The 24,696-nt window shown below is 45.0% G+C and overlaps 1 protein-coding gene across 1 annotated transcript in view; it reads right to left on the reverse strand.

The window, feature by feature from the left end:
• LOC138280770 (molybdenum cofactor sulfurase-like) overlaps window positions 1-24,375 on the reverse strand; it is a 566,269-nt gene extending 541,894 nt beyond the window's left edge. The window contains exon 1 of the mRNA XM_069219519.1: window positions 24,186-24,375. Within this exon, the coding sequence (XP_069075620.1) occupies window positions 24,186-24,339 (154 nt within the window). The 5' untranslated portion in view covers window positions 24,340-24,375. The remainder of the gene's footprint in view (window positions 1-24,185) is intronic.
• Between the last annotated feature and the right edge of the window lie 321 nt (window positions 24,376-24,696).

The raw sequence follows: 24,696 nt of genomic DNA on the forward strand, positions 1-24,696 counted from the left end.
CATGGCCAACTATTACCAAGGTCCTGTGTTTTGTAACATGCCAGTCTTACAACAACTGTACTCAATGACTGTTCTGCTAACCACTGTATATCTTGTCAGGCTGCCCAGTGCTTGTCTCTCTCTTACTCATTGGCAAATCCTGTCCCTCTGCACTGTCTGAAACATCACCCCAGCCTGTCAAAAGCATTTTCCTTTACCCCTTGTGTAGGATCACAATGGAAGATGTCACTATAATGGACTCACAATCATGGACAATGTACATATAGCACTACAGCACTTTTCAATAAATAGCACTTACACAACAAATCTGTCTCTGGGTAATGTGACACATCAACTGTGCAGTATATAACTGAAATGTGCCTCCTGTCAAATAACGTAGCTTGTCAATACAGCTGTCCTGAAATTATGTAGTCATATAAATCTGCACAGTGGCCAGGATTGCATCATACTCTGCCCTTCCTTAGGGTAACATCTGATGAAGTGAGAAACCATACACCATCATTCTGTGTTGGACTGAATAATGCTTCCTCAAAGGATATCTAAGTCATCAAATAGTGGCAGCAAAATGTTGTCAATACTAACACATATAACAGTGCACACAAATCTAAGCAAACACTCCAAAAACTGCATGAATTAAGGTATCTTAGTTTACATCCAAATAGGTAATCATGCTGAACAGTGTCACAAATTATCTATGTAAGTCATGAAGACGATACTACAAGAGTGCTTACGACAACTAATCTTATAAGGGTGTCCTTGAACCTCACACTGCAGTCAGACCTAAAACTGTTCCCCCAATACCAAATCTGGAAGCACTGTTTGTGACTTAGAAAACTTACTTATTGACAAAAACACGTTGGGATCCATATTAACTGTGATTGCTAGTTGCAACGAATGGTGGAATCTTTGCAAGGTAGCTCTGGGGTAGCTGCCGATCTTACAGCTCAGTTGGGATTTGTTCGTAGCATAGGACACAAATGTAATAGTACAAAATTCATGTACACTAATGTCAAGGCCATGATCAGCAAGCATTTAACACATACTGTGTAGGGTTCACTATATATTTATTAAATGGTAATCACAGAAGAGGAATCTGAGGGAAAAGTCTTACCTACCCTAATCTACCCTGAGTACTCATTACCCACAACTGTCCCTAACTAACCTAACCTAAACTTACTTATCACATGTAACGAAATGTTCTAAACATCAACGCCCCACCCCCCTTATGGTATGGGACACATGGAGGACAACAGATATTAACCTAAACACATACTATACTATCCTAAACAAATATATATTTTTTTGTATTTTTTGATATTTTTGAATTTTTTTTGTTTTGTTTTTAAACAAACAAGAACCCGAACATAGACACACTCACTTAATAACCCAACACACTTAATAAGTAAAAATAGAAAGATTCAGGACCCCCCCACCCACTAACACTAACTAAACTAACAGCCTATACTAACCTAACACTAAGCCCCCTAAGCCCACTAAGTATGAGAACAAGGAAAGAGGAGGGAGGGGAGGGAATCATGTCCATATACAAAAGTCTAGAGGTTGGCCCTCCGGAGGGTCCGCTTTATGGACCGCACACGCCTGTTCATATGACGAACATCCCAGCTCAGATGACTAATTTTCAGTAGCACACGCTCCATTTTACGTTCCATTGCCTGGAAAGCTGCAGGGTCAACTGTAGCAGCTGGGGCAGTCTGGGTACCGGCGGAGGAGGTTTGTGGGCGTGTAGAGCCAATACCTGTGGGCTGCCCTGAAGGTGTTGCACTGCTGGGGCCTGGAACAACTGCAGACGTTGGGACAACAGTCCCAGCTGTGGGTGGTGCCACCTGGGTGGAACTGGTGGTTGTGCTGGTGGTGGCTGTGGTGGGCAAAGTAGGGCCACCCTGTGGGAAAGCCCTCCATGCTCCGGAGGCCTGTTCATTCCGGTATCTACTGGCCATCCTCCTGAACCCCGACTCTACCAGCAGGATATGTTGGTATCTCATGGCCCGCCTCTGGAACTCACGGACCTGGATGGGTGTCATGTTCGCAGCTGTGAAGACAAAGGCAAACAATTTACATTAGGAACTGCATTGTGTGAAATGGCACAAGAAGTAAATCAGACAATACATATACTGTACTTGTAACAGCTCATATCACCATACAGATCATTGAATGACCCTGAGGAAGTACATGGCAGGCCAGCCTACAAAGGTCATATCACACATAGCACATCCAAAACCTACAAGATGGGTAACAACTGGCATTAACTTGCCATCTGAGTTCTGCCAGTTGTCAGCTAACAATCATGATGCACATCCCCTGCCAATGCCTGGGCTACAGATGTCAGTGTACGGGATGGAAATCTAAAGCCACATGGTCTGCAAGTTGTAATTGGACTTGCTAGTATAGTACTCATGTGCCATACCTGAGTGTGTATACTAGGTTCCGACCAAACATTCACTTAATCACATGTATGTGTAACATACTGGTAGCATCAGTCCTAGGTACCCTATTCACAAACCCATGCCTGTGTTTGGGGGGGGTGGAGAAACAACGAACAATTACAAACAAAATGGACACCCAGGAGTGTATAGAAAGCTCAACATGTGTTTGGCTCTATACACACACCACAAGTAAGGTCTATCGACAATTAGGAGTCAGCAAACCCTTGACCAATCCTAGCGCCACACATGTCAGGAAATGCAGACCTTGGTCCACATCATATACTTCCAGTAAGGCATGACTTACAACAGGCACAGAGTTGCAAGAACACCCATGATTATGATTTGCATGCACACCTAGGCCATTGCACTCAAGTTCCACATACTTGTAGCACTACATGTGGAAGTACATGCTGCTAGGAAGTTCGACCTACAGTTTAATAAGTATTTTGGTGAATAGGGAAGCAGAAGTCTGTTGTAAAGTGATTTGCAGTACCAATCTGGGAGAATGTGGGTCTGACAGGCAGACTAAATCTGAGATGAGTTCTAGTGCGACTCTTGTTGATACAAGTGTTATCCACATGACTCACCCCAGTGGGGCCTACAGGAATGGCCTACAATCCCTAGATAATACAATAGGATAAGCATTGGCCAACTCAAAAATTTTGAGAAACTGAAATCCCACTCATGGAACAAGACAAATGATTGGCCAGCGCATCACACCTTGATATGTGTGAAACACACAGGAGTCCATCACACATCACCAGCAAACACAACACATAACAGACATATCAACACTCACTGGAGTGGTCGGGGTCCTCAAATGTAGCCACCTCTCCCACAGTGTAGGGTGCTGGTCCACCTGTAAGGCATGGAAGGAAGAAACGTGCTCAGAATCTGTGCACTGACCAACAATTTAAAAGCCAAAAACAATGTGTAAGCTGACATAAGTAATGAAAGTCATTCAGACACATGCTTCCTGACAGCTAGCAATTGTGATCCTTCACATAGTGCTTCAATTACCCTGTATGTTTCCACAGCATTACACACAGTCAGCAACTTAGCTGGCAGATAGTGTACAAATCATCTGATATCACTACAGAGCTTTTAAATGTGCACATTTACATGATTTGTATTCACCAACAGGGCCACCAATCACTATTCCCAGGTGGTCCAGCAGATCTTGCTTCCTGGTGATGAGGTCAGCCCAGCAGTGCTTCAGATGGTGGTCATTCCTCTGGCTCCCATACACGCGCTGCAAGTGATGCAGCACCTTTCCCCACCGGATTCTTCGCGTCTCACTGTGATACCCCTGTATCACCCTGCCCCCTGCCTTGATTATGAGTGTGAGGAAATGGCACACCAGCCATATAAACCCCCCAACTCCTCCTCACCCATCCTGCCAAGACTTGGCCTACCCAACATCTCAGCACTGAAAAGGGGAATAGGGGAGAAATAAGAAGAAAGGACAAACGGGGGAAAGTAAGAGTACGAAAAAAAAAGTAAACTTTACAACTAAAAGAGCCCAACTATCCCCAAACTAGCACTATCCACAACAGACTCCCACAAACAACAAATACACTACAATACTGGACAATTGTAAACAAAACACACTCCGACAGTATACAACAATGATATTTATTTCACAAAGTAACAAGTAAGATAGCACACAGGACACCAAAGCACAAAATCACTGGACAACACTCTGAACACAGCCACACAGTCTAGAAGATTCACAGACTGCAAAGTGAAAGTGAAAGTGAAAGTACACCCACTGTACATAATCTGTAAACAGGATATCCTATTACATCACATCCTGCATAAAATAGCCACTGTTTTTATCGTTATGCGTCATATTTTATCATGCATACAGAATGTGCGTCATATTTTTCGACGCACAGGAGTGAAAATTAGGCCGCATCCAAAACATAGTAAATTGCCTTTACAATTATTTGGATGGGGCCTAATTTTCACTCCTGTGCGTCGAAAAATATGACGCACAATCTGTATTGGTTGAAAAAAATTACGCATAACGCTAAAAACGTCAAAATTTCAGTGCATGAACTGGTTTTGGGGATTTATTCAATTTATGTTATGTTACATTTGGGAAACAACTGAGATAGGCTGATTGCACCCACTTTGGTGTTGATGGTGTATGTTCATATGTGAGACATCATACTGCAGCAGACCATGACCCGGTACTTCCTTAACAGGATTTTGACGGTTGGCTTACGCACTAGATGGCCATATGTGTGGCCTACATATATGTATTGCACAATTTGGGCATGTTTGGCATCAGGAGAGGATAGCAAGGTGACGTACATAACTAAAATACCTCAATGCCTATGGTTCAATGTGTGTGCAGTGGCAACTAATGTAGTTGTTGACCCAGTGTGTGTGCATCACAAGATGCATTATTGAAAATATGCTTGTATGAATGTGAAGTCAATGTGTCCAAACCTTAGGTGCAAGTCATTGTGGAAATGAGAGAGGACATGTGTTAGTCATACATGTAGCAACATCCGTTGTGTGCACTTACAAGATTTTGGGTAACGTAGACACCACAAATGACAAAGCATGCACCAGATAGATGGCAGACGCTTGTTCATGTCAATGGTCCACAATTTCACCATCCCATGTCCTAGATTTTTGGTAACTGCTTCCTAGGCACTTGTTGGTGAATCCCACAGTGAGTCAGGCACATGCATTGATGAAGTGGGTACCATGTAATTGGCCCAGACAGCCAAAGGTGAACCACAAATGTATTATGGCGCCACAGTTGAGGTCATATAACTGAGCCACAACTCTCCAGTGGCTGTGGTGGACCAGCATACGAGGCAGCACGTGTCCACATATTTCCAGTGATCAATTGCACAGAGGTGTCTTGTTCATGTGTGTGGTCCAATGTTGATCCTGTATTTTTTTAGGGGTGTATGTTGTCACAGTTACGTCCAGGTCTCATCATGAGTCAGTGGCAGCTATTCCTGTATCTACTGAGTATCCTTCGGAGATCAATGTGAGTAAAGTCAATGAGGACATGAGAACCTACATGGGGATGGTCCCACCCTGTCACTGAAGACGTGTAATGAGACTGTCAACAGAGCAACCTTGGTGTGCTGAGTGAGATCATGTCCCAGGTGTCATGTTCCGGCAGGTGTCATTACAACATTTGTATACAGGTTGGCCTCTGAAATTCCCACTGCATCTGGGAACATCATAGCCTCTGTGCTGATTATTTTTGCAGCTATTCACAAAACACGGCCCATCAATATGTTGTGAGCAATGTAATTCAGCGTGTGAACTGTCAGGGTCCTAACATCTGTGGACTTTTCATGGACATTATCAGAGGTTGCTGGTTCTGCTGGAGGCACCGTAGCCAATCCCTGCATATGGCCCTGGGACACTGTCACACTTTGTCGTTCATGCATAAATGAGACCCAGACAAGGGATGGGCCATGATTTTGGTATTCAAAAACAATTTAACAAATATGGTACAATTAAAAGGCAGATGATGCTATACAATGTATTTGGGTATGCATTGATAAAGCACATGACAAAAAACCCTTTGAGGAATGAGAGGTTTGGTAAAGCAAGTGTAGTACATATGTAGCCACAGGGAATCTTTAGGGTGACGCACAGACAGGTGCCAGTCAGACTGACAGGATGCAGGGTCAATGAGGATCCAGCAATTTCACAAGTCACATAATCAGTGGTCTGACTAAGACTGGTCGGAGGAAGAACTAGACAGCTGACATGTAAAACTGTGTATGTCCTGTGTTTTTGAAGGTGACACCTGAACCCAAGGGCTGTGTTACACGGCTTCATTACTAGCAATGCATAACAGTGTATTTGACAAAATGGCAACTTCTATGCTGTTCCAGGCATCAGCAGGGGCGGTGCATGTTGAAATGGGTGGTGTGCATGGAGGCGATCACAGGTGTGGGCTGCATCAGTTTCTCACAAGTCCTGTAGGTGAGATTTGCATTCAAATGGCCAACAGTACCTTTCACACTGGAAGCAATCTTCAGGTGATAACAGGGCTTAGAAACTACAAGCCAGTGTATTAATTGACCTGACATCCATGCAGTCAGATGTGCTATGACAATGGTATACCATAGGAGAGGGTGTAGCACACTGGATTACTTTTGTTGGTCTGTGTGTGTAGCGGAGGGAATATCGGGGTACACATATTACTATTCCAGGGACATCTTCAGACAGGTGGGTTGTGACCAGGTGTATGGGTGTGTCAGGAGTTAGGAAATGGGCTGACATGTACATGGAATGTCATGTGTGCAATGCTTGTCATATGTGTGGCACTTGTGCTGTCTATGTTCTGCTTATATGGAACTCTAGTCACAGATAGTTCTTGCAAAGATTGGATGCAATTGGACTTACTGCTGTCAAGGGTCTGGTCATACATTCCTGTTACTGATGCAAAAGCACATCAACTGCCTCATGTATGAGGCTTGTTTTCCCCTTATTGAGTGATGGCGTCTTAGTTGTGTGCCATATGCTGCGATGAACCATGTTTCCAACATGTATGTGTGAAATAGGTGTGGTCCTCTGCTATTGCCCTTCAAAGGTGAAATGTACAAGATCTATTTCATTTACAGCGTGTGTGTCTGTGACCGTTGTATGATATGCATCACAATTGCTCTGGGATTTTCTGTGTCATGATCGGTATATCAGCAATGCTCCATGAGGCAAAACTCTTATTCTGATAGTTAGAGATAAAGGTGAGCACAAATTATTAGCCAGACCATGATATGGTGATTATTATTGGTGTTTATTTACAATAGTTCATAAAGTGGTGATGTGGATTATATTTGAAAAAGAAATTGTTCATGATATGTTTGCGCCTACGCAATCCAGCGGCCGTGTTTTGTTGTTCCCCCTCATGTTGCAGGCCAACATCCTCCTCTTCCTCCTCTTCAGGCATGTATGGCTCTGGTTCCAGGAAGGGAATGTTCCTTCTTATGCAAATGTTGTGCAGGATGGCACCTGTTAGAATGATCTTACAGACCATTTCAGGGGAATATAGGAGGCTACCACCAGTGATGTCGAGGTACCTGAACCTTGACTTGAGGATGCTGAAGGTCCTCTCAACTATGCTGCGTGTCCTCCTATGTGCGTCATTGTAGGCACGCTCTGCTGCAGTAGTTGCCAATAGGTGTCATAATCCATGGCTGGATCCCATACCCCTGATCAGCTGAAAGAGAAAATGAATGGGATCATGTTGATGTAGCTTGCCCCATTTATATCAGCTTGCATGGCAGTACTTGTCTTGTGTTGTCTGTGACTCTTTTGTGTTATTGTGTTGCATCCTAGGCTTGTAGGATGTACCATCTGCAGTGTGTTGTTTCCTTGGCTGAATGAGTGTTTGGCTGCTGACCGGTTGTCAGCAGTATGTTTTGCCATTTGCAATACAGTGTGCCCTCCCTAGCATTGTGACTTGTGATACAGATGTCCCTGTGTCTTCACTGGGGGTGAGATGATAGGTCCATACACAGGTTAAAATTGACAGTGTTGTTAACACGTTCACATCAATGTACCCTGGACATCACATACCTTTAGACTTATGCAATGGATTAATGTCAACATAATTGAGTCGCTTACAATTTGCAAGGTGACATTTAGGCAACACACTCCAAACGTTGTGATCATTGACGTCTTAACATTAGGCTGTACACTAATTTGAGATGTGTGACAGGTTCAATGGTGACCTATGAAACATGGCTTGCGATGTCACAACCTCAGTGTGTTCCTGTCAACATGTTGCTGTTGTGGTGTATGTGTTGTGTGTCCTAGAGTGTTGCTGTGCAGTGTGTATATAAGTAGGTTTTTGTACTTACCAACAAATAGTCCATTGCCATACTGTCCATTCTGGAAGTGTTGATTGATGGTGCTGTGACGGAAGATGAATGAGTCATGTATACACCCAGGATATTTTGCCACAATGTTGGTGATCAATCCTTGGTGATCGACAACGGCCTGCACATCGATGGAATGTGTGTGCTTCCTGTTGCGGTAGAGGTGTTCAGTTGCAGCAGGTGGCACAAGGCGTACACGTGTGCAGTCGGTTGCCCCAAGGAGGTGAGGGAAGCCACTAATGAGGTAGAACCCCTGTTTTGTTTCCTGCTGCTTCTGCAGTGTGTTAGGGAAGCAGATGTGGTGAGGTGTGAGTCCAATGATGGCATCCAGTACTTTGGGCAAAAAGGCAGAGAATGATGGCTGTGATATTCCGGCAACCAGGGCACAAGTTGTTTGAAAAGAGCCACTTGCCAGCATGTGAAGTACGGCAAGCAGCTTGGTTTCTGTTGGGATGGTGCGGGGTGTCAGCAAGGTGGGTGCCAACTGTGGCTCAATGTTTCGCAGCAGCTGCTGAATGGCCTGCCAGTTCAACCTGTATCTCTGGATGATGTCATGTTCCCTAGGGCCATAAAGGGTTGTTCTGGTGCGGAATATTCTTTCCTGCCTTCTGCGCTGCCTTTGGGGTCCCTGCTGGTGTTGTGTTAGCTGCTGTTGTTGCTGCTGAACTCTGCGTCTGCGTGCACGCTGGATGAGAAGCACCTCCATGTCTCCCTTTTGCTGCTCTGCTGCTCTGCTGTTGCTTCTGTGTGTTCCGATTAAATACAGGTGTGTTTGCCCCATTTTAACGCCTGCCCTGACCCAGGGGTTAAATTTTGGCGCAAATCGGGCTGTGCGTCATTTTCCGGCTCCACCTCCCAGCCATGCGTCATTTTTGCCCAAAAGCATAAATACGACGCACGGCTGTTTAAGTCATTTTTTGGATGGGAACGCCTACCTTGCATATGATTAACGCAAGGCGGGTTGCCGCATCCAAAAAATTATGCACACAGTGGAATTTTGACATCCGCGGGCTCGGGCGCCAAAGTTTAAATATGGGGCAAGGTTTGCGCTGAATGTGCGTCAAAATTCGGCGCAGACGGAGTATAAATATGCCCCAAAGTAGGTGTCCACATCCAAAATATGACTTTAACTCCATAACTTTGGTGCTAGGCAGGTCTAGCGTCAAAGTAAAAATATGGAGTTAGTTTTTCACCAAACGTGCGTAAAAACAAATTACGCAAATTCGGGCCAAAACAAGTATAAATATGTCCCAGAGTGTCTACACAAGGCTGCAGCACTGGTTGCACCACCCTATGTGGGACAAAGTCAAAACATGACTCCTGGCCTGCCAATGCAGACTGGAAAGGCAGTATCACGTTGTCAGTTCGACTCTGCCATTGCCACAGTCTCCTCTAAGGAAGGCCTAGTGCACCTTATGGCAAGAACCTGTATATTATTAAACAAGGCATATAGTTTCATATATGTCTAAGCGAAACCCTAAAAGGTATTGATTTACTGAGGAGTTAGTAGCCCCATTGGCTAACACAGAGTTACCGACTGGCATCCCAGCCTGGCTAACCTCGGAATGGGACTACCTTACTGAGTATTGAAAAGTATCTGATTAATTATGGGATTAAATGTAACTTGATGGTCAAGTCGACATATATGTCACTTTAAAAGTTAATCAACTTTTAGAAAGTTACCACTCTGTGCCCACCTAGTTCTGTGGCCTCACAAAGGGCCTGGCATACAGACAGCTTTCTGCCCACCTGGGGAGATGTGTGAATGACTCCCAGACTCAGGAACAGAGGCAATTGCTGCAGCGTGAGGTGTGACCTCCTCCCCCAGGATGGCCACTCAGGGTGTTAGAACAAAAGGCGAGTTTCAAAGGGGAAGCTGCCTTTGAAGAGTAATTGGTGAAAACACTCATGAGCAGACTGTCTTTTGTTCCTATAGCCAAGTTGGAGGCAGGGACAAAGAGAGAAACCCAGTGCCAGAGACAGTTTTTCCATGGGCGTATAGCCCTTAGGTAGGGCTATTAACCTTCTGATGACCAAGGAAGGGAATCTTGGAAGGGGCTTGAATACTTCGCTCTGAGATAACCAGATGCCACACCAGACACAGGACCTACTAGTCCATTGGCTAGTGACCGCATGGTCCCCGTGGGGCACTTTCCTGGAAATAAATACAGCACCCCTGTCTCCCTAGACTTCAAAACACTGTAGATTTGGATAACGGACCAATTGAGAACTTTTGGAAATGGCCCTTTTTGCAGGGTCATCCCCAGTCTTTTTGCCTCCTGCAGCCTATTTTTTCTGACCAGCTGATGTTGGCTTTTGAACTCTGAGCACTTTACCACTGCTAACCAGTGTTAAAGTGCATATGCTTTCTGTGTAAATTGTATGTAATTGGTTTATCCATGATTGGCGTATTTGGTTTACTGGTGAGTCCCTAGTAAAGTGCAGTAGAGGTGCCAGGGCCTGTAAATCAAATGCTACTAGTGAGCCTGCAGCACTGGTTGTGCCACCCACATAAGTAGCTCTGTAATCATGTCTCAGACCTGCCATTGCAATGTCTGTGTGTGCAGTTTTAACTGTAAATTCGACTTGGCAAGTGTACCCACTTGCCAGGACTAAACCTTCCCTTTTCTTACATGTAAGGCACCCCTAAGGTAGGCCCTAGGTAGCCCCAAGGGCAGGGTGAAGTGTATCTTTAAGGTAGGACATATAGTATGTGTTTTATATGTCCTGACAGTAAAATATTGCTAAATTCGTTTTTCACTGTTGCAAGGCCTGTCCCTCTCATAGGTTAACATGGGGGCTACCTTTAAATCTGATTAAAGAGTAGATTCCCTTTGGGAGCGGATGGACATGTGGAGTTTGGGGTCTCTGAGCTCACAATTAAAAAATACATCTTTTAGTAAAGTTGATTTTAAGATTCTTCGTTTGAAAATGCCACTTTTAGAAAGTGAGCATTTTCTTGCTTATACCATTTCTGTGACTCTGCCTGTTTGTGGATTCCCTGTCTGGGTCAGTTTGACAGTTGAGCTGGTTGTACCTCACACTAGACAGTTACACAAAAGGAGCTGGGGTGTAGTCTGCATTTCCTGATGAGCCATCTGTGCTAGGAGGGAGGGGAGGAGTAGTCACTTAACCTGAAAGGGCTGTGCCTGTCCTCACACAATGCCATCACTGACCCGCTGGTGAGTGTCTGGGTCCTGGCCTGGGAAAGGCAGGATTTCACATTCAAAAGAGACTTTACTTTGAAGTAGGCCTACTTCAAAGGAGAAATTGGGTACAAGAAGGGGCACCCAAAACCACAGACTTTAGAACACTTCTGGAAACAAGAGGAACCGCTGCCTGGAGAAGAGCTGAAGAGCTGAGGAGAAGTGCTGCCCTGCCTGTGACTGTGCTTTGTGGAGCTATCCTGCAGTTGCTGCTTCTGCCAGAGTAAGAGGGCAAAGACTGGACTTTGTGTGCATTCCATCTTGTGAAGAAATCTCCAAGGTCTTGATTTAGAGCTTGCCTCCTGTTGTTTGAAGTCTCAGGGACAGCAAAGACTTCTCTCTGACAGCACCTGGAGTTTCTGGAGAGACTCCTACTCTGACAAGTGGTGCCCTATCCAGTCCCTGGGCCCTTGAAAGGAAAGCTGGTGGAAATCCAAGGAAATCGACTTCGGGTGACTTCGGACCAACGCCGCTGCTGAATCCGGTGACGCCGCCTGCACCCGACTCCGTGACCTTCGCTGGAACGTGACGATCTTCACAGGCCCGACGTCGGTGCAGCCCCGCTGAAGTCCGTGACTCCGTGGAAGTCTCTGCACCACGTCGTGACCGACGCCGCTCAAAGTGCGCGGATTCAACGTTTCACACTGACGCCGCAATCCCCGACTTCGTCGCCTCGACTTGTTTTCACTCTTCACCAAAGGTACTGTACTTGGGGGTCTACGAGACTCCGTGTCCGGCGCCGCTGGTGTCGGCTTGTTGGGAACGACTCCGTCACGACGCCATGTTAACACCTCATCAAAGCATTTTGTGTTTCTAAGCGCTATTTTTTAGTTTAATATTTAAAAATTCATAACTTGACTTGTGTATGTCGGATTTTTGTCGTTTTGGTCTTGTTTTGTTTAGATAAATATTTCCTATTTTTCTAAACTGGTGTTGTGTCATTTTGTATTGTTTTCATTAAGTTACTGTGTGTGTTGGTACAAATACTTTACACCTAGCACTCTGAAGTTGAGCCTACTGCTCTGCCAAGCTACCAAGGGGGTAAGCAGGGGTTAGCTGAGGGTGATTCTCTTTTACCCTGACTAGAGTGAGGGTCCTTGCTTGAACAGGGGGTAACCTTACTGTCAACCAAAGACCCCATTTCTAACAAGAACCATCTTGCTGGTGTTCAAAGCACACAAAGATAGTCTGCTCCATTGGACGGACTGAACCTGTTGAAGCTTGGGCTAGTAAAGTACAGGTTGTGTCCATGGTTCTGGCTTGGGGAAACTTGATTCCCAGCCCCAGGTCAAAGCAATGACTCCAACAGTCAGTTGGTTAACCCCCTGGAACAGCACGAGGGACATCAAAGCTAGAAGAGCCAAAATAGCGAAGTCAGGAGCTTACACAGAAGTGTTGCCACTACTGGACACCGGACATTTCAAGATATTAATTGAAGATAGCCAAAAGTTGCTGAAACCATGGCTGTTATATGTTATTGCATTCGTCGGTGAGGAGGGACACCAGCCCACACCAAAGATTTGCAGCATGACTGCTGTGTAGCAATAACAGACGGTCTGCTGCAGCTGCCATTATACCATCACAAAGAGGACTTTGTGGGATCCTACGTTCAGTGACCAAAGTCACCCCACCTCACCTGTGGACCGAGGGCTCACCCTGAAATATACACACGTCAACCGCACAGCTTCAGGAGCATCTTTCCATCCTTCATTCCCAGCATCAGGACCACTCCATTGTCGCCTACGGCGGACGTCTCCTAAAGGTTGGAACTGGACTGGAAAAGGCTCTGGTGGGCAGGTAACTGTCCAAATTATCTTTACTAGCCTCCTAGAGCTATGCCCTGTCATATTTGGTCACCCAAATTCGGTGGGAGGTTGCAAAAAAACTATTTTTCAGATTTTTGAAAAGTTTACAAATTATGTTTTGCCTAATACTTGTTTGAAGTTACTAAATGCTTTAAAATGTCATATCTCCTGCAACCCTCTTGTGGATTTTGATGATCAAGGTCTCCAAAAATCCATAAAAATATACTCTATTTTTTATAAATTGGTGTTGTGTCTCTTACTTGTTTTGTGACTTTCTTATTCTGGTGTTTGGTGCTGTTAAATGATTTACACATAGGGGGTCATTCTGACCCTGGCGGTCGGTGACCGCCAGGGTCACCGACCACGGGAGCACCGCCAACAGGCTGGCGGTGCTCCTAAGGGCATTCTGACCGCGGCGGTTCAGCCGCGGCCAGAAAGGGAAAACCGGCGGTCTCCCGCCGGTTTTCCGCTGCCCTACGGAATCCTCCATGGCGGCGGAGCGCGCTCCGCCGCCATGGGGATTCTGACACCCCCTACCGCCATCCTGTTCCTGGCGGGTCTCCCGCCAGGAACAGTATGGCGGTAGGGGGTGCTGTGGGGCCTCTGGGGGCCCCTGCAGTGCCCATGCCAATGGCATGGGCACTGCAGGGGCCCCCGTAAGAGGGCCCCACGTAGTATTTCAGCGTCTGCAAAGCAGACACTGAAATACGCGACGGGTGCAACAGCACCCGTCGCACCTTCCCACTACGCTGGCTCAATTCTGAGCCGGCGTCCTCGTGGGAAGGTAGATTTGCCCTGGGCTGGCGGGCGGTCTTTTGGCGGCCGCCCGCCAGCCCAGGGCAAATCTCAAAATACCCTCAGCGGTCTTGCGACCGTGGAGCGGTATTTTGTCGGGGGAAAACTGGCGGGCGGCGCGGGCCCATAGTTCCTTACTTCTCACAGCCACAGCTACCCAAGGTTATGCTTAAGGTTAAGTAAACAAGCCTGACTTGACCCAAGATGGTATGTGTAAGTGTACTGCACAATAAGGCCCCACAGCCTTATCATATAGTACACCCAAATCCTCATAGCAGCCATACACTTAAAATTGTTGGGTCAGACTCCATCTACGCTTGCGACTGATACCCTTTGTGAAAACAGGAAATTGAAGACATTTATTACATTGTTTCAAATTTAGAGACAAATGTGGAGTCTTCCAACTGTGGGGGAGAGCTACCATTACCTGCCTGTTACAAGCTTGGGAGAAAGTGTGTCCTAATGGTCAGAGCTGCCAACTTTGGAGTTGGGGAATCAGGTTTGAGTCCTGGCCACAATTCAAGATCCCATCATCTAGGCACATCACTTAACCTCCTCATGCCTAAAAATTAAGAAAATGTATAATGTAATCTGATCCTCAAGTAAAGCGCTCTAATGCCTTTGGGCCAAGCTTGTGAAACAAGAAGGAGTTACACCGACTTTGTATATAGGGCAGTAGTAGCCTTAATGGTTGCAAAATTCCCTGGGGCTCGGTTTTAAGGATTTTGAGGGACCACATGTAAAAAATATATTGGGGTCACCGCTTGGAACAATTTGTGTATTATTGCCTAGTTTTTTGCTAATTCAATACTGATGTTTTGTAATCATATTGAATTATTATAGTTAATAGTTAAGATACAAACACATACAGAAGAGAATTAGAGAGATGGTATTATTTCTACGGGGCCCCTTAGAGGGTTGTGGTTCTGGACAAATTTCCACTTTGCCTATGTCTTAAAACGTCCTTCTGAGGCTCGAATCCTTATCCCATTATCAAAACTGGTGGAAACTGGCTAAATAATACTCAAGCAGGGATGGTTTAATTCAGTATCTGGAAGTAGCCAGCGGTGGGCCCAAAGAGTACTTTTGAAACAGGAGTTTACATCAGATTTTACATGACTGGATGATATAGTCTGAAGTATTGCCAAAATCAGTGTCATTGTATAACTTCATGCCCAAAGTATCAGTTTACAATTTTGATATCTAACTGATTATACATTGTATTTTCTAAATATTGAATATGCTTTGTTGCAAAGAAACAAGAAACAATGTTTGTGTATCTCTATTGTTTCAAAGATATGGGACCGTATTTATACTTTTTGACGCTAAACTGCGCTAACGCAGTTTAGCGTCAAAAAGTTTAGCGCCGGCTAACACCATTCTGAAGCACCATGCGGGCGCCGTATTTATTGAATGGTGTTAGCCGGCGCTAGCAGACCGGCGCTGCCTGGTGTGCGTGGAAAAAAACCACGTACACAAGGCAGCGCCGGCGTAGGGAATAATGGCGTTAGGGCGTCTTAAAATGGGGCAAGTCAGGTTGAGGCAAATAAATCGCCTCCACCCGATTTGCGCCATTTTTTACGACGCCCAGACACCATTTACATGACTCCTGTCTTAGTAAAGACAGGAGTCATGCCCCCTTGCCCAATGGCCATGCCCAGGGGACTTCTGTCCCCTGGGCATGGTCATTGGGCATTGTGGCATGTAGGGGGGCACAAATCAGGCCCCCCTATGCCAAAAAAAAATATAAAAAAAAATAAAAAATTATACTTACCTGAACTTACCTGAATGTCCCTGGGATGGGTCCCTGGGGGCAGGGGAGGGCACCTCTGGGCTCATTCTGAGCCCACAGGTCCCTTAACGCCTGCCCTGACCCAGGCATTAAAAAGAGGCGCAAATGCGGGGTTTTTTGCCCCGCCCACTCCCGGGCGTGATTTTTGCCCGGGAGTATAAATACGACGCATTTGCGTCGCAGTCATTTTTTTAGACGGGAACGCCTACCTTGCATCTCATTAACGCAAGGAAGGCGTTCACGCAAAAAAATGACGCTCATTCATCATACTTTGGCGCTAGACGCGTCTAACGCCAAAGTATAAATATGGCGTTAGTTTTGCGCCGAATTTGCGTCGAAAAAAACCGATGCAAATTTGGCGCAAACGGAGTATAAATATGCCCCATGGTGTTTTATTTTTCCTTCAGATCTCAAGTCAAAGTGTGACTAACAAAGGATGTAAAAGACGAGAAAAGAGGCGAAAATAAAACAACAAAATGAAAAACACTCATGTTGTGTAAGAGTGTGTGCTATTACATTTATTCCTGTGAAAATTATCTGAAATTCACAAATCGACTGCTGCCAGACTATACAGCAAAAAATGTTTGGCAAGAAAGGTTCTAAGCCAAAACTTGTAGTAAAATAATGTATCTCCATAAGTAGATTCTGCTACCATTTTCTTCTGCAAAGGCAACATTTTGCAATATTTTCACCCACACTTTTTAATACCATGCATACTCTGCGAATTTTGAGTTTTATAAAAGATAATTAAGGGGCAGACTACGTACACCTGAGACGATACCCATCGCCCACAGTTTCACCCTGGCTGCTTCTTCCAGTTATGAAAAGAAAATATCCAAAGACAATTACCTGATACAAATGACAGGGCGGGACATCAAAGTTCCTGCACAACCCATCCTGTGTATTACAACATGCCCTAATCTACCTGACGGATGTCACGTGGCTCGTTCACATTTACATTGTGTTTGAGAAAATCTGTGTTTAATTTCTAAATAAAAACGTGCTGGTGCCCATTGCCCTCCTCTTAAACACGCGGCTGTTACAATTAAATGTGCGAACACGGAATTTTGGCTCTTAAATTTTGCACAATCTCATTCTACAAGCGGGGTGGGCTTCACTGGTAATCTGCCTGTTGTGCACGCATTAGCTCCATTGGTGTAACTAAGCAGTGGTATAAGTGACCTATTACTGTTTAATTTCTGCAATCCTGATTGGCAGTATGTGGATTATAAAAATGACTCACTTAACAACAGTTTCATGCGAAATATGTCATGTTCAAAATATTCCAGTGCATAAAACGGCCCACCTTCCAAATTAAATTATTCCACTTATTTACCTCTTTAACATATCAGGTGCCTATAATGCAGCTGTTCAACAGCCTAATGTCTTCTAACTGATAAAAGGCAAGCACCTTGAGAAATATAAAACAACAAAACACAATGCCACACAATCTATAAACTATCACTAAGTAAAAAGGTGCATTGCATCCTCACACTCTTTCTAGTCGTCCTTACTCTACAAGGACAATGGACCACCTCCTCAGGCCACGCACCACTTGCATATCTCTCTAAATACTTAGAAGAAAAAATATTTATTCTCAACTCCTCCACGGGGCACACCGTACTCTTTGCCCAAATAAAAGTTGGGCCTGCTCAACTTGTCCTTTGCATACTATGTGTACTGTTGACGGCTTTGCATACACTTGTTTTCCACATGCATGCATACGATGTGTACTGTTGACAGCTTTGCATACACTTCTCTTCCACATGCATGCCCGCTATGTCCTACACCCTTCAGGATGATCATCTTTGGTTTTCACTTTCATTTGGAATTTGCACGGTGTTAGATATTGGGTCTCTAGGAGGACCCCCTCAAATTTCGTTATGCCACTGTGATGGTGATGCATCAGTTCTGAAAACAAGTGCTGGAGCTGAGATACGTTGGTCCCTAAGTGGGATGCGCCGGGTTTCTCCACTCAGTTGAGGGATGTGTCCATCTCTGTAGACTGCTGCGACGGCAAAGAGCGGTTCCAATGCATTAGGTGCACAAGGCAAGGCATTGGTTCCAAGAGCAATGTGCCGATTCTACTCCTTTAACTGGGTCGATGCGCCAGTTTTGTTACAACCAGACAGGAGATGTGTTGATTTCCATGAAGCAAGTATCTGGGTCCACTTCAAGTGAACCAGAAGCAGGAGTAGAGACTTTGATATCCCTGAGTCTTAAGCAACAGGGAGAAAGCCAACAAGCCCTCGGAGATCACTTGTGGTGCAAGGCAGAGTCCAACCCTCCATTCGCAGGGTCAGAGGGCAACAGGAAGCAGGGCTACACAGTAATAAAGCAGTCCTTCCAGGTCAGCAGTCCAGGAGAGTAACAGTCCTTGTTGCAGCACAGCCGTTCTTCTGACAGATTCCAGCTGTAGGCCCAGAAGTGTTTGATTTGGTGGGGCCAGAGACCCAGTACATATACCCAATTGTGCCTTTTAAGTGGGAGAAACATCAAAGAAGGGTGTTTGAAGTGCACAAGCATCTTTTCTTCCTCAGTCCTGGCTCCAGACTATCAGTAAGGGATAATCTGCCATTTGTGTGGGGACAGGCACTGCCTAATCATGTTTGTCACCTCCACCTCCTGCCCAGGAAAAGCAATGCAATCAAAATGCAGATGAATGTAGATGAGTACTCTGTCACACCCACCCTTCCTATGTCTGTGGCTGTCTTGGGAGAATGCACAAAGTGTAGCTGTCATCCACCCCAGACGTGTATTGAAGACAAGTTGCAAGGCACACAGAGTGGTAAGAGCAGAGAAATGCCCACTTTCTAGATCTGGCATTTCTGAAATAGTAGTGGTAAATCTGATTTTATCAGTAAAGAGGATTTATCATTACTATTCCACTGAAAGGAAACACAATACAGATGCTCCTTTCAAATCAGCAATTACAGCTTAAAAGTGTATTAAGGAATTTCCAATGCTATCCTATGAGAGGAGTAGGCCTCACAGTAGTTAGAAATGACTTTGGGAGTTTTTCACTACCAGGACATGCAAAACGTAAACATACATGTCCCACCTTTTAAATACATAGCACCCTGCCCAATTAGCTACCTGGGGTTTACCTTAGGGTGACTTATATAAAATAAAAGGGGAGTTTAAAGCTTGGCAAGGAGTTTTAAATGGCAAGTTGAAGTGGCAGTAAACTGCACACACAGACCTTGCAGTGGCAGGCCTGAGACAGGTTTGAAAGGCTATGTATATGAGCGGCACACTTAGTGCTGCAGGCCCACAATTAGCATTTAATTTACAGGCCGTCAGTATATGGTACACCACTTTACATAGGACTTACAAGTAAATCAAATAAGCCAAATGAGATGAGCCAATATTACCATGTTTAGGGTAAAGAGCCCTGGTCAGCAGTGGTAGAGTACACAGAGTCCTAAAACCAGTAAAAACTATGGGGGTCATTCTGAGTTTGGCGGGCGGCGGTCGCCGCCCGCCAAACTTACTCCGCGGTCATAAGACCGCGGGGACCGTTCAGACTTTCCCGCTGGGCTGGCGGGCGCCCGCCAAGGGAGCGACCGCCGGCCCAGCAGGAAAGGCCCTGCAACACAGAAGCCGGCTCCGAATGGAGCTGGCGGTGTTGCAGGGGTGCGACGGGTGCAGTTGCACCCGTTGCGATTTTCACTGTCTGCTATGCAGACAGTGAAAATCATGCTGGGGCCCTGTGAGGGAGCCCCTGCACTGCCCATGCCAGTGGCATGGGCAGTGCAGGGGCCCCCAGGGGCCCCACGACACCCGTTCCCGCCATCCTGTTCCTGGCGGTAAAAACCACCAGAAACAGGGTGGCGGGAAGGGGGTCGGAATCTCCATGGCGGCGCTGCTTGCAGCGCCGCCATGGAGATTCAGCCCAGACAGGGGAAATCTGGCGGGAAACCGCCGGATCCCCTTTTCTGACCGCGGCTTTACCGCCGCGGTCAGAATGGGCAGGAAAGCACCGCCAGCCTGTTGGCGGTGCTTTCCGTCGTTCACGGCCCTGGCGGGTTTTACCGCCAGGGTCGGAATGACCCCCTATGTCAGAAAAGTGGAGGGAGGCTGGCAAAAAGTTAGGACAAGGCCACCCTAAGGCTGTCAGGTCTAACACATAGGGCCCTGTGTTCCTCTGGGTGTTCTGCTGCTAGTTTAGTATGAAGGATTCTTTGAATATTTTAGATTATACTGTAACACTTGCTGGCTGGATTTCTTGTCCTCTTCTCCCTCTCCAAGCGTCTTTCTGTGTCTATCCATTAACTATAGCTGTTTGGCATCCTTGTGTGTTTGGTTGTTGAATGGGTTCTGGCTACTGTGCATCTCTCCACAGAAATATCTTCTACTGATGTTGAGGCTTTTTGATGTAGCTACCCTGCTGTGTTGTGAGCCTGCCTATGCTGTGAGCCACTTTCCGGGGCTTCAGGGACCTGGAATTCTTCTGGCTTTGATGTGGTTCTGTCTTCTTCCTGAACCCATTGTGGTGGCAATGGTGTTTTTCCTTCTCCTAGGTAAGGGGTCTGCCTAACCACCTCTGCTGTTTCTGTGCTGCTCAGTCACTATTTCTGTTTTAAGCTATCTTTTACAGGCAATAGCAATTGACAGTTTAAGTTAAAACACTATGATTACAAGATACTCACAATTAGCTCTTGGGGTCACATAAAAAAAACCTCCCCGAGTGATTAATGGCCCTAGGGATCCTATCCCCCATGACTGGCTCAATAGTTATATCTTGGGGAGCACACTCCTGGAAAAAAGCATTTTCACCACCCATGGAGGAAAATGTTGGCTCTCGCTTGGCAGGAGCATTTTTTAATTAGCCACCAAGGAGGAGCAAACTCCAAGTATGTTCCTAGCAGGCAGGAGTTTGAAAATGCTCCCAGCAGCTGGGAGTGGACTTTTGATCTGTTTCTCTGCCCATATAAGATCAAAATGCCTGCAGGAGTAGTAGTAGTAGCCTCTCCCGTGGGCCGGGGTGCAAACGCAGCTCCCGCTGCATGTGGGAAGCTGGCTGGGGGCACCGGGGCATTGCGGCTATCCTGTGGCCACAAAAAAGTATATGGTGGGCGGGCACCCACCCTAAGAAACGTACAGGGCTCTTGGGGTGGGGTCCCCAGAGCTTTTTTAAGGCTCAGGGAAGGGAAACTCACAGACATCTACTCCTTAGTTTTTAGGAATGGCCCTGGGGGATGGGATCCCCAGGACCTTACAAGGCTGGGGAAGGGGAGGGGACACGGCCCCTCCCCTTTATTGAAATGGGTGGCCTTGGGGGATGGGGACCTCAGGTCGTATCAAGGCTCAAAGAGGGGCCTGCGTAGGCCCCCTCCCATTTATTGAAATGAGTCGCTCTGGGGGGTTGGGGTCCCCAGGGCCTAACAAGGATAGGGGAGGGGACCACATGGACCCCTCTCATTTAAAATAAATAAGGCTCTGGGGTGATGGGTTCCCCAGGGCCATAATAGGCTCTGGGCCACACTGCCATGCAGGGGTTGGTCGCAGGGTCTGGCCACATGCCAAGCCCTGCAGCCAACTGCCCATTGCACATGGCCAAAGGTCGTGTGCAGCAGAGGGTTGGATTAAGGTATGGTAATTATATATTGCTTCACATTAAAAAAAGTCCTGGAAATTCAAGGAAAAGAAACAAAGGTTAAAGTAATGTTATAATTAGATGAATTTGTCAGTGACAACATTAACGGTTTGAACTTTAAAAAGAAATCACAGAAATTCCCCAGTTAAAGTAAGCAGAGCTAACTATATCTTGCGCCACCACCATGCACTGCTTATGACCTCACATATGACATCACCGGTTACATCTCAAATCACATCATTGATGATATCAATCATGACATCACTGAAGACAACTTCCAAGCTTTTTTGTACACATTCCTGTATAATGGGTGAACCATTACAGCTATCAAAGTAAGTGCAAAATAGATCAGAATAACATGAAGCATCTTTACAGCTATCATATATACAGCTTACATAGGTAAAGCAAGTTTGTGATATTGGCAACATTGACCCTTTACCATATACCTCATGTGTAGCCAAGTTCATGTTGACTATAAACCACAGATGAAAGTGTAACTTATCCTGCTCATGGTGCTCAACCTGTATTCAAATATTCAGGAACAATCAAGTTCCAGCAGATTCCAAAGCCCTGTTACATAGCTAATACCCTACTGTGGGCAGACTTTACATATATCAAACCACGGACAGTCACTGAAAGTACATTGAGAAATGTAGTGGGTATGAGCAGAAAAGTGGGTACTGTTAACAGTGTTTACTCTATGAGGAGAGTTTACTTTGTATTACACTGTTTGCAGACAGCAAAACTCTCATGAAAAATACACCACAGAGTATTAAAAAGTATCTATAAGCACAGTGCAGACTCTATGATAAACTTGTCTAAAGAGCGACTATTCACTTTAAATAACCAGGGTCTGAAGGTGCTGAAGATCATACATCCTGCAGCCTTTAAACAGTGATGCCGCACCCTTGCCATGTACTGCTAATTACCCCAGATATTACACCACTCATGGCATCTTTTATAACATCATTGATAAGATCACTGCAACATTTGCAGCACAATTATTGATGAGGAAACTGTGCATGGCGGGGGTGCGAGTTATAGTTACTTTAGGGAATGAGTTATAGTTACTTGAAATAACTAACCATAACACGTGAATTTGTGTGGTTTTGTACATTTAAAATTTGAGCCTAATTATAACATCCCTATAGCATTTGTATTTCAAGACAATACATATATGTGTGTGTTGTGTGTGGGTGTGTGTGTGTTTATTTTTGGGAGGGCTCCACCAGAATTAGGATAGCTGAATTAAATTTAAGTGGTTAGTTTAATAAAAGTGGCGTTGAAGAACGATATGTGCATTTAACAATGGCATACCACATTTACTCTACAGGGTAGCATAGAAGAAGTTTTGCTGAGAAAGCTTGTTATGAAGATGGTGTATAGTCATATAATGTACTGAAAGTAGGGGAAATTTTGTTTACATTTGAGAGATGTTATTATGACCAATGATGTGGTGGAAACTGTACTTTGGTGGTTGATATATGTCGTCAGCCAAAGCTGGAATCCATCTTGATGTAAAAAACTAAAAACTGTGTCTTCTAAAAAAAACAGTAGTCCACACACCACCATATCTGACCACAAAATAAGAGGAATCAGCAATTGTTTTGTAGACACAAAGAAAATATTCGCCGTCCAAAGTGCACCAAAAGTCACGTGTGAGAACCTTGAGGATACGCTTCAAAATAAAGTGAAAGTTTTACTACCATATGTCCCAAATCATCAATACTTTGAAGGAAGATATTGATAACAGTCACTTTTGAAAGAGGTTAAATTGGGCTCTAAAGCAAGAGAACGCGCAAAAAAATCCTAGGGATGCTCTCTCATTTTGGAAGGACCGCTCTTGATTTCTAGATATATTTGAAAAGTTACATACACGCATCCCATTTAGATCAGACATTTTGTACTTTCTTTACAAAGGGTCCTCATTTTCTCCAAATTGTCACTTCATTAAAAAAAAAAAAATTACACCTTGGTAATTAGCACATTGGTTCGAACAACTTAAATAACATAACACAAAATAGCTATTAGGTCCAGGTAAAAAAAATTTAAAAATTATATTATGTCATTACGTCATGTCGGTAATTACGCCGCCATTCGCAACAAAATTATAATACAGATGGGCAGAAACAAAATGAGCAGCCAGAATGCGAGCAGCTGTTGTTTGCGATAATTGTGTTTTTCGTGCTATATTTATTAGCAAGAAAAATGCCATGGCGCGAACAGTAAATAGGACAAATTTCAGAGAAAAATACACCTCTAAATGATGGATGTGAATTTTGCGTCACTACGTGCAATTCCAAAAAGTATTTCTGAAATTTCACGAAATTAAGCAAAAACAAATTAAGCACAACTCAAATATTAATGTTTGTATCTCAAAATGCTTCGGCTGTCTTTCTTTTAAGAAATGTTGATGCTCTAACAATGAACGCCTTAATGATACCTGAACAAAACGTCTTTACAAGTGGTAGGAGTAGCAACGACAAAATGCTACTGGGCCGCAAACACTTTTTGCATTTGCATTTCGAGTTTTTTTTTTTTTTTAAGCCGTCGGAACAACAACTAAAATGAGACCAGAAAAAGTAAATGCAACACATGAATCATTCTTTTGAGCTAAGCTCTCCTGGAATTACACATTTTCAAAACGCTTTGACAAGTCAAATGTCTGTTTGGTTACCTCGGATCCTGCTGAACTCCTTCTCTCGAATGTCTTTAATTTTGCCTCCATAACCATAGCCTCGTGTCGTTGGCAGCCCCTGGAAGTATCTGAAAGAGAGCAGCTCGTCCCAGGTCTTGGAGTCATTTCTGTGTTGGTGTTGTGGACTTTCCATTGTGCTCTCTTCAGCGCACCAGGTACCAGTGACAGAAATCTCCGTCGGTCACTCGCAGCGCCTAGAGGCTACTTTTATAAACAAGATGATGACGTGGGTGGGGACAGCGAAACACACACCCAATCTCAGATGACTGTGTGTTAAATTTGCATTGCGCTACTGGCTGACAGGAGGTATGTAGATTACGCATTTAAAAATTATTAACGCCCATGTTCTTAACCTAGAGACAAAGGTATAAGAGCAACTGTGTACTGGCTCGTAGCCGTAGTCCCCACCCATAATTCATATTTACGAGCTCGCAGGTCAATCAAAGATTAAGTAGGTGGTGACCGACCTTTCACTGAATCAGTCTTGGCA

Source organism: Pleurodeles waltl, chromosome 2_2 (genome assembly GCF_031143425.1).
Source record: "Pleurodeles waltl isolate 20211129_DDA chromosome 2_2, aPleWal1.hap1.20221129, whole genome shotgun sequence".
NCBI lineage: Eukaryota > Metazoa > Chordata > Amphibia > Caudata > Salamandridae > Pleurodeles > Pleurodeles waltl.